Raw genomic sequence first — 11,059 nt, 5'->3', positions numbered from 1 at the left:
GTCCACCTCTATTCCATTTTCTGACACAACATGCCCCAATAATGAAATGCTCCTCAGCCAGAATTCACACTTGGAGAACTTGGCATACAAGCCATGTTCCCTCAAGGTCTGCAGAACTAACCTCAGATGATGGGCATGCTCCTCTGCATTCCTGGAATACACTAAGATATCATCTATGAAGACAATAACAAAGTGATCCAGGTATTGACTAAACACTCTGTTCATGAGATCCATGAATGCTGTAGGGGCATTGGTTAACCCGAACGGCATCACAAGGAACTCATAGTGCCCATATCTGGTCCTGAATGCTGTCTTCGGCACATCCTCTTCTCTTATCCTCAGCTGATGGTACCCGGATCTCAGATCTATTTTGGAGAAACAACCCGCTCCTGCTAGCTAGTCGAATAGATCGTTGATCCTCGGCAACGGGTACTTATTCTTGGTAGTGACCTTGTTCAACTGCCTGTAGTCGATACAAAGTCTAAGGGATCCATCTTTCTTTTTCACAAACAGCACTGGAGCACCCCAAGGTGAGGTACTCGGTCTGATGAAGCCCTTATCTACCAGCTCTTGCAACTACTCCTTAAGCTCCTTCAATTCTGCTGGTGCCATCCTATAGGGAGGGATAGAGATCGGTCTAGTTCCAGGCATTAACTCAATTTCGAACTCTATCTCCCTAACAGGTGGTAACCCTGGCAGCTCGTCTGGGAAAACATCTATGAACTCTCTGACCACGGGCACTGAGGCGGGCTCTCTGACATGACTATCTAGCTCTCTCACATGAGCTAGAAAACCCTGACAACCCCTCCTGAGTAGCCTACGAGCCTGTAGGGCTGATATCAAACCTCTAGGTGTACCCCTCCTGTCTCCCCTGAAGACAACTTCTGACCCATCCTGACAACTGAACCCGACTACCTTGTCTCTGCAGTCCAAGGTAGCACCATGGGTAGATAGCCAATCCATCCCTAGAATGACGTCAAAATCCGTCAAATCTAGAACCACAAGGTCGGCTGAAAGGCATCTCCCCTCAACAAAAACTGGACTACACTGGCAGACTGACTCTGCCACTGACGGGTCACACTTGGGTCCACTGACCCATAGGGGACACTCTAACCCAGAGACCATCAAACCCAACCTCTCGACGGCCCTCGGAGTAATGAAAGAATGAGATGCACCAGGGTCCATTAAGGCATAAACATCTGAACAACCAATGATGAGATTACCTGACACCACGGTGTTAGATGTGTTCGCCTCCTGCTGAGTCATCGTGAAGATCCGTGCTAGAGCTGATGGACCTTCACCCCTGAAACTCGCTGAAGAAGAGGTTGCCCCTCTCCCTCTGCCTCTGCCACTAGCCTGAGTCGCGGCTGGAGCTACTGGCTGAGCCACACTACCAGAAGCTGTCTGCTGAGACTGTGTCACAAAAGCTGCTCTAGGACACTCCCGAGCCATGTGTCCCTCCTGCCCACATCTGAAGCAGGCTGTCGTTCCAAACCGACATACTCCCTTGTGCGGCTTCCCACACTTCATGCATACTGCATTTTCTGCACTTGAGCTCGAGCCACTTCCTAATCCCAGACCTGACTTGATCTTGCTCCAGAACTTGTTCTTCTTGGACTTCCTGTGGCCTCTGTCCCACTTCTTACTGCCTGAAGCTGTTGAACTCAAGGAAGAAGGATCCAACTTTCCCCCACCTGGGGTCTTGGAACCAGAAGACTGTGCCACTAACTGCTAAACTCTTCCCTCGATTATGGCACTAGCCTCCATTCTCCGGGCCATATCCACTATGGCATGGAAACTCTCCCTCTCTGCTGACTGGATCAAGGAGGAATACCTGGAATGAAACTTCATGATATACCTCCTTGACTTCTTCTGATCTGTGTCAAGGTTCTGCCTAGCAAACGGCAATATCTCCAAGAACCTGTCTGTGTACTCATCCACACTCATCTCCTCTGTCTGCCTCAACTGCTCAAATTCAATCATCTTCAACTCCCTTGAACTGTCAGGGAAAGCCCATCCAGCAAACTCATTTGCAAACTCCTCCCATGATAGGCTATCCAACTTCGGGCTCACATAGTTTTTAAACCACTCACGGGCCTTCTTGCATTTCAATGTGAACCCAGCCATCTGAATGGCTCTACTGTCATCTAGGGGTGTGCATCGGTCGGTTCGGTTCGGTACCAAATAGAACCGGCCAAAATCGATTTAACCGAATTGTTTTAAAATGTAAACCGAACCGAACCAAATAAGACAGAAAACCGAATCGAACCGAACCGAACTGGTTCGGTTCGGTTCGATTCGAAATCGGTTTTTTGAGTTTTTTTTCTAATTTCATTAAATTGTATTATAATTTTCGGTTTGGTTCGATTCAAAATCGGTTTTTGAGTTTTTTTTCTAATTTCATTGAATTATATTATAATTTGGGCCTAATAAGAATTTATTTAAATCTAATATATTTAATTAATCATAAAATCCAATCAATTAATCATAAAATCCAAATTAATCAACAACTTCTAACCTAATATACTTAATCAATGAGTTGGTACTGAGCTTCACCAGCTTAATTGCTGTAATAACTCTAACAAAGTGATCAATTCTAAGGATTGAAACATCCTAAAAAACCAACTGATTTCTACTTGGGCTTGAATCAATCATAGATGGTTTTCCAGTGTATGCCCATCTGATCCCTCTCGAATTTGCACAAGCTTTCCAGGCAATGGATTCATTGCATCTTCTTACAATCTAGAGATTCTCCGCCCATGGTGAGAGCTTCTCACAGCTTTTCAACACTAATATAGAATCCCTCCATGATGATAACACCACATAACTAAGAAAAGCTTCAGTTTTGAATATGAGATTACCTTCTTCTAAGTCCTCTGTCATTTCTACATACTCTGCTGCACATCTAAGGCCAGAGATATTGGCTGCTGTCAGATCAACAGCAATTCCATAGCAAAACTTTGCTACAAGCTCAAATCCTTCAGCTCCTCCTGGAAGATCATCTAATGCTATTTTACTCAGGTCTGGGTCGCGTGATTCATATATTAATCTGTTCATTTTTCCACACCGACAAAGCAGAGGATACTTGTGCAATAACAGAAATGGAGAAAATGGGTAGTCAATATAAATCAAGAACTAATTTTTCTGCCATTGAAGTTTGAATTTGGAGCTTGAGAGAAGTAAAATGACTACCTTATGCAAGTGGAAATATACAACTCCAATCTGAACTAAAAGATCACTTGGAATATCAGTTGCAACATACCTGCAGAAGAATGATTAGAAGCTAAACTATTAGCAAAAACAAACCAAAACTTGAAAAAGAACAGAACTTTTAATTTCATTTAGCAAACACACCATGACTGGCCCCTGAGCTCAAACCCATCGGTCTTGATGCCATGCTTGCTTGAGCTAAGAACTCCATTACCATAATCTCGACCAACAACAGATTCACTCTCAGACTCCCACATGATTGTAAACTAAAATCCAACAAAACTTGGGCAGAATTTTCTCATAAAAAGTGCCTGAAAACTAGAGCAAACACTGAAACTTACAAGCTAGAATAAATCTCGCGAGAGAGACGGCTGTCAAACACTGAAACTTACAAGCTAAACTTACAAGCTAAGTTCATGAAACTTACAGTGAAAAGAGTCTCGCGAGCGACGGCTATGAGAGAGAGACACGAGCGATGGCCGTGAGAGAGACACGCGAAGGATGGAGAGAAGAGACTCTGGCTTTGGCGAGTGGGTGGCAGTGTGAGTGGCTGGTGGGTCGCTGTGGGACTGGCGATTGGGTGGGTGGGTGGTCGTGGCTGCGGAACTGAAGCGGCAAAGGCCAAAGGATGGAGAGAAGAGACTGGCTTTGGTGAGTGGGTGGTAGGGTGGGTGGCCAATGGGTGGCCGGTGGGTGGCTGTGGGACTGGCGACTGGTGTGGGTGGCTGTGGCTACGGGACTGAAAAGAGATGAAGAGGCGAAGGATGAGATTAGGGATTTGGTCTGAGAGAGATGAAGGTATCGTGCCGCGTGAAGAAGGACGTGGGAATGGGATGGGAAGTGAACTGAATTGATATAACCTATAATAAAACGTTACGTTTCAGATTAAATTCGGTCGGTTCGGTTCGACCGAATTATTTTGACTCCAAAACCGAACCGAACCGACCAACCCGAAATTTTTAAAAATTAAAACCGAACCGAACCGATTTTATTTTAAAACCGAACCAAATTATTAAATTAAATCGGTTCGGTCGGTTATTTCGGTTCAGACCGAACAGTGCTCACCCCTACTGTCATCAGCTCCTATCTCATCTGTAATCATCTTGACCCTCCCAAGGCACTCAAACAGGTCATCACCTGTTTCAAACTGGGGAGCACCCAGCTTCATGTAATCGATCATCTTGACCTTGCTCCCTCCAGATGAGCTAGGCTTAGGTACTTGGGTTTCTGCTGGTGGTGGAGAAGGTGCAACATCCCCTGGGTTAGGGTTTGCTATACCTGGGTAGAAAGATGGGGGTGGGTACATAGGGTACTGTGGGTATGGTGGGTAGAAAGGTGGGTATGGCATGTGAGAATGATAAGGGTTAAAGCTGGGGTAATCCGATGTACCTCCCATCGAATACCCGGGATTCTGTGAAAAAGGTGGGTACTGGAGTGGCTGAACAAATCCTGAGGCCTGAGTGCCTCCTTGGGACTCTCCCATACCCTCTTCCGACATACTCACTCCAAGACTATCATCCCTCCTCTGATCCACATCCATTTCATCCCCCACATCCTCTGACATTCCTCCTTGCACTGTTCCTCTTCTGCTCACATCAAAAGACCTTCTAGGGTCCCTCGATGTTCTCTCCCTGCTAGACCTGCAAGACATTGCCCTAGGCAATGCAGGAGGACGGGCATCCGTGCCCTCGTCCTGGGGTGGTACTCCAGTCAATCGTGCAGATCGACGAGTTTCTCTCATCACGCTTACTGAAAAACAGCACACATCACATAAAACATTAGCATCAAATGGTTTATGTGCAAACACATGAACCCCATCACATACATCACATAAATAGCATATCATTAATGCACATGCATATAATCATGGCATTTCACATCAGCATTCAAGACAGGACTCTACATCCTATCCTAGTGGACATGATTTTCCTATTATGCTTGACCTTCTAGAACATCTATGAGCCTGACATTCTCTATAGGTCCAACCATATGAACCTAGGGCTCTGATACCAATCTGTAACGACCCGAAAATCGGACCGCTACCGGCGCTAGGATCCAGATCGGCTAAAGGCCGCCGGGACCTGTAGCAAGCCTAACATACATCCTGCTTACCTGTTTAATCCCATACATGACCAACACATACACAAAAATTTTGAACTTTCACATTCAATCACCAAACTCAACTTGTGCATGCACAACTCATAAGCATAACCATCAACCCCACACTGGAGTCCTCATCAATACTCCATTGGGGTAACATAACATATAATGAGTTTGGTCTACATAAAACATCATTAAACCATTACATTTGAAAGATCATGTAACAAAAGGGATTAACATACAAACTAGGGTCAAGCTCAACTCTAATCCTCAATAACATCATTATATTACATAACAGTTCAATATTATACTTTACATTACATCATTCTCATGTCCACTTCTAACTATTACATAGACATGACTTTACTCTAGCTGACCTCCTGGTCTATCCCGTACCTGCAAACCTGGGGAAATTTGGGAGTGGGGTGAGCTACTAGAGCCCAGTGAGCAGAATAATAAAACATTGTATTTAAAACATATGATATCATGGAATGCATCACAGCACAAACAAATCACAACAAGGATGAACTTGTCACCATTTAGCCCTCTATATAGTCTAATCATGCCAGGGGCGTAGTGCAGGCACGCCTGGACTTCCATATCATATCATACATATCCAATCGTGTCGGGGGTGTAGTGCAGGCACGCCCGGACTTTCTCTTACATAGTGCTAGGGGCGTAGAGCAGGCACGCCTGGACTTCCATATCCTATCATCATGTCATAACATATGAGGGCTAATGGATCATTCAACATTCATCCGCATCAACAACATAATATGCAATGCAACATATTTGTGAATTCTAATGCAAGCACCCTAATATATCTCATGGCATTCGTGATGCGTGAATCATGCTAAAACTTTCATTATTTGCTTTGAAACATAGAGAGTTATTCCACTCACCTCTGGCTAGCTCTGACAAGACACTGAAGCAGCTGTCTCACTGCTGGGGTCCTCGATTCCTTGGGTCCGAACCTACACAGGTGGACTCAAATGAGGGACCAAATGTACATGAATAAGACTCTAAAATACTCCCCAAAAATCCCCCCTAAAACACCTTAAAACAACCATAGAAATCATGCAAAGAAAGGCTGGACAGGGCACTTTCGGCGGTAGGTTTGGCGGCCGAAAGTCCCTCCAGAGATGAAAGTCATGCACCTTCGGCGGCCGAAGGTTCCTTCCAGAGACGAAACTCATGCATGTTTGGCGGCACCTTCGGCGGCTGAAACTCCCTTCCAGAGCCAAAAGTCTACTTTCGGGGGCAGGGTTCGGCAGCCAAAGGCTGGCCTCCACAGGCAGGTTCGGCTGCCGAACCTGAGTTCTTCCAAAGGGCAGAACTCAACCTCCAACATGCACTTTTGCCTCCCAAAACATTCAATCATGCATTTACCTATTCTACAACAAGCAAACTCAAGCCAACAAGTATATAGGGGTCCCAAACTATCCTAAACCCCAACTACAACACATCAAACATACATAAACAACCCACATTGCTCAAAAACTCAATATTAACCCATAAACTCAAAAATAACCTAAACATGCATTTCTACCTCACAAATCATCATAAAACTTACTTAAAACATAAAAAGAGTTAAAGATCTACTCTTACCTCTTGAAGATCGAGAGGAGAGGCGATCTAACTCGGAGATGGGAGAGATCTCGCTCATTTGGTCTCCAAGCTCTAAAACTTGCTCTTTTTGCTCAAATATCTTCAAACCAAGATAAAACTTGTTAAAACTTAAAGAATTTGACGAAAATCATCAAAAACAACCATGGGAGAGCATGGACTCACCGTTGGCCGAAAATGGGGAGAAAACTCGCCCGTTTCGGCCATGGAGCCCTTATATAGGGGCTGGCCAGACCACCCTTCGGCAGCCTAAAGTGCCTCCAAAACTCATGCAAGTTCGGCGGTTGAACATGGGGTTCGGCGGCTGAACCTGAGCCACTTTCGGAAGCCTAACTTGCCCCCCTAAACTATCCCATGTTCGGCGGCCGAACTTGAGGTTCGGCGGCCGAACCTGGAAATGCCTCCTTGGTCATTTTCATTAAAAACTCAACTTCTTTCTTACTTAAAATCATAAAACACATTAAAACATTTTATGAAAACATGATTTTACCCTTCTAGAGGTTTCCGATATCCGAGATTCCACTGGACGGTAGGAATTTCGATACCGGAGTCTAGCTGGTTATTACAGTTAAAACTTTAGAGGTAGGTTAGGCGACCAAATGGCTGCCTCCACAAGCAGGTTCAGCGGCCGAACCTGAGTTCTCCAGCAAGGCAGAACCCGATTCTGCCTCAAATCACAGCCACCAAATGCTTCGTTTCTCACATGTAACACCTCACAAACATCCCAAAATAACTTTAGGAGCCTCTAAGCAACTAGAAGGCCCCAAAAACTACATATAACCACTTATAACACCTTAGAATTTAAGATTCAAAGCAAAAATGGGAAAAGGGACCTAAGCTTTTCATGCATTCTCCAAACATTTAAAACACCCATAAAACTTATTAAAAACCCTTAGAAATTAGAAGGCAAGGATTTGAACTTACCTCTTGGAGACACAATGGTGACAACAACCCAGAGTTGGAGAAGAGGGCAATCGATCTCTAAAGGTCTCCATAGGTTAAAACTTGAAATTCCAACTCAAAACTTCAAAATCAAAGGAAAAGCTCATGAATTCTCTAAGAGATTTGAAGAGATCTCAGTAAGAACATTAAGGAATCATAGGCCTATCTCTGCCCAGAAGAAAAGAGAAGAATTTCTCCTAAAATCGGGCTGAGACCCTTTTATAGCTGGGTCTGCTAGCTAATGTTCGGTGGTCGAACATGGAAGGTTCGGCGGCCGAACTTTGATGACTTGAAAACCATTTTTTTAACACATTTTAAAATGCTTCAAATTCATTTTATAGAAATCCTATTTTAACCTCTTAAAGATTCTAGCTTTGAGTTTTCAGATTTCAATGGAGATTCCGTTTGAAAGTTGAAATTTCGACGCTGGATTTTAGTCAGGTATTACAGGGAGGAACAGAGATGGGCATGGTTCATGGCAACACTTTAATTTCAAACTCTATCTCCCTATCAGGTGGTAAACCTAGCAGATTGCCTAGAAAAACATCGAGAAACACTCTAGCTATGGGCACTAAAGCTGGCTCCCGAACCTGACCATCAAACTCTCTGATATGAGCTAGAAACCCCTAAAAACCCCTCCTAAGCAATCTATGAGCCTACAAGATAGATATCAAATCTCTAGGAATACCTGACTTGTCCCCTCGAAAGATGACCTCTGATCCATCTTATTCTCTGAACATAACATCCTTGTCTCTGCAGTCTAAGGTAGCATCATGAGTAGAGAGCTAATCCATCTCTAGAATGATGTCAAAATCAGTCAAATCTAGAACCACAAGGCTGATTGGAAGGCATCTATCCTCAACTATAACTGGACTGAACCAATAGATTAACACTGTCACGGATGGATCACACTTGGACCTACTGACCCAAAGAGGATACTCTAGCCTAGAAGCTATCAAACCCAAACTGTAACAGCCTGGACGTGACCCCCGGCACTGTTACCGTTCACGGCTCAGGGCTATCCCTCGCCTGGCCTCTTGCCACCTCGGGCTTTCCACTGGCGTCGTGAACAGCTCTTAACATCCATTCACCCTCACGGGTTCCTGGCAGGATTTGTCCCCTTGGGTTCTTGCGTCGAATGCATCCTTTCCCAAGTGGATTTGGCCCAAATTTCCCTTTGGAAATTAGGTCGCCTCCCCCACTACTCGAACCCTTGACCTCCCACTTTAAGGGAATAGTCTGGTGAGAGTGAGTACCAGGAACAACTGGTACTCACTCTCACCAGACTATTCCCTTAAAGTGGGAGGTCAAGGGTTCGAGTAGTGGGGGAGGCGACCTAATTTCCAAAGGAAAATTTGGGCCAAATCCACTTGGGGAAGGATGCATTCGACGCAAGAACCCAAGGGGACAAATCCTGCCAGGAACCCGTGAGGGTGAATGGATGTTAAGAGCTGTTCACGACGCCAGTGGAAAGCCCGAGGTGGCGAGAGGGCCAGGCGAGGGATAGCCTTGGTCCGTGAACGGTAACAGTGCCGGGGATCACGTCCGGGCTGTTACACAAACTGTCTATGGCTCTCGGAGAAACAAAAAAATGAGAGGCACCATGGTCTTTAAGACCATACACATAAGAACACCCAATAGTGAGTTCACCTAACACATTTGTATTTGATGTGTTGGCTTCCTAATGTGTCATGTTGAAGATCCGTATTGGTGCTGAATGACCTTCTCCTTGGGAACCTACTAAAGAAGAGGTTGTCCCTCTTCCTCTACCTTACCTTTTGTCCTGAGATATTGCTAAAGCTACTGGCTGAGCCACACTACTAGAAGCCATTTGTTGGGACTGTGTCGTCCTGGCTACATTGGGATACTCACGTGCCATGTGTCCCTCTTGTCCACAACTGTAATAAGCTGTAGTCCCAAACCAACAAAGCCCTTTGTGTGGCTTATCACGCCTAACACATCTAGAGCTATCTAAGCCAGAACTTGAACCACTGTCCATTCCTAGACTGGACTTCAATCTATTCCAAAACTTGTTCTTCTTAGTCTTCCTAGTGCACTTGTTTCACTTCCTGCTTCCTAAGGCGACTGCACTTAAAGAAGAGAGGTCAAGCTTTCCTGTACTTAAAGTTTTGGAACCTGATGACTGTGCCACCTATTGCTTCAGTGATCCCAATATGATGGCACTAGCCTTCATCTTTCTAGCTGCATCCACTATAGTGTGGAAATTCTCTCTCTCTGCTGCTAAGATCAGGGAGGAATACGTAGAATAGAGTTTCATGGTATACCTTCTAGCCTTCTTCTAGTTAGTGTCATAAGCTTGACCCACATATTGGAGCAACACCAAAAACTTATCTATGTATTCATCTACACTTGTTTTCTCAGTCTGTCATAACTACTCAAACTCTATCACTTTCAACTCCTTTGAACTATTTGGAAAAGCCCACCCTGTAAACTCATTTGCAAATTGTTCCTAGGATAAGCTATCCAGCTCGACTCTATATAATTCTTGAACCACTCCTTTGCCTTCTTGCACTTCAAAGTGAATCCCACCATCTGAATGGCTCTACTGTCGCTGGCCTCTAACTCATCAACTATCATTTTTAATGCTTTGATATACTCAAAAGGGTCATAACCCTCCTTATACTTAGGAGCATCCAACTTCAGGTAATCCGTCATCTTTACCTTACTCCTTACTGATGGATTAGGTTTGGGTGGTTGGGTTTTAGGAATTACTGGTTTTGGGGGAGGAGGAGGAGGTAGTGGTGTAGCACTCCCTAGGCTAGAGTTTGCCAGATTCTGGTAATAGGGTGCAGGTGAAAACATAGGGTAAGGTGAATATGGTGGGTAGTAGGGAGGATAGGGCATGTATGAGGGGTACGAGTGGTAGCTAGTGTAATCCGATGAACCTCCCATCGGATACCTGAGTCCCTGCGAGTAAGGCTAGTACTGAGGTGGATAGGCAGATCCCGAGGCCTGGGGCCTTCTGTTCCTCCTTCAGACTCTTCCACACCTTCTCTTTCCAAGCTCATACCAAACTTCCATCTCTCCTCTAATCATCACCCACTGACTGCCTAACATCTGCAGACATCCTACCCGGATCTGTTCTTCTTCTATTTACTTCAAAAGACCTTCTAGGGTCCCTTGACGCTTTTTCCCTGTTAATTTAACTTGTCCCTGCAGA

The 11,059-nt window shown here is 44.8% G+C and overlaps 1 protein-coding gene across 1 annotated transcript; it reads right to left on the bottom strand.

Moving 5' to 3' along the window:
• Positions 1 to 2,442: 2,442 nt before the first annotated feature.
• LOC122721972 (phosphatidylinositol 4,5-bisphosphate 5-phosphatase A-like) lies at positions 2,443 to 9,877 on the bottom strand. The gene is made up of 4 exons (XM_043951394.1): positions 9,654 to 9,877; positions 3,638 to 4,055; positions 3,355 to 3,476; positions 2,443 to 3,262 (listed from the first exon to the last, which is right to left on the bottom strand). The coding sequence occupies exons 1-4, from the start codon at positions 9,875 to 9,877 to the stop codon at positions 3,136 to 3,138; spliced, it is 891 nt and encodes a 296-aa protein (XP_043807329.1). The 3' UTR covers positions 2,443 to 3,135.
• Positions 9,878 to 11,059: the final 1,182 nt, after the last annotated feature.

The sequence above is a fragment of the Manihot esculenta genome, chromosome 15, assembly GCF_001659605.2.
Source record: "Manihot esculenta cultivar AM560-2 chromosome 15, M.esculenta_v8, whole genome shotgun sequence".
NCBI lineage: Eukaryota > Viridiplantae > Streptophyta > Magnoliopsida > Malpighiales > Euphorbiaceae > Manihot > Manihot esculenta.
The sequence above is the reverse complement of the archived record's forward strand: the minus strand, read 5'-3'. Positions and strand labels throughout refer to the sequence as shown.

Bases quoted from the DNA above. Each gene is read 5' to 3' on its own strand.
- LOC122721972 (XM_043951394.1), bottom strand. From the start codon at position 9,877: ATGGACAGTGGTTCAAGTTCTGGCTTAGATAGCTCTAGATGTGTTAGG. The intron at 3,477-3,637 runs GTAAGTTTCATG...GTTGGATTTTAG, and splicing joins CTCGCGAGACTCTTTTCACT to TTTACAATCATGTGGGAGTC. The intron at 3,263-3,354 runs GTGTGTTTGCTA...ATTCTTCTGCAG, and splicing joins GAGCTCAGGGGCCAGTCATG to GTATGTTGCAACTGATATTC.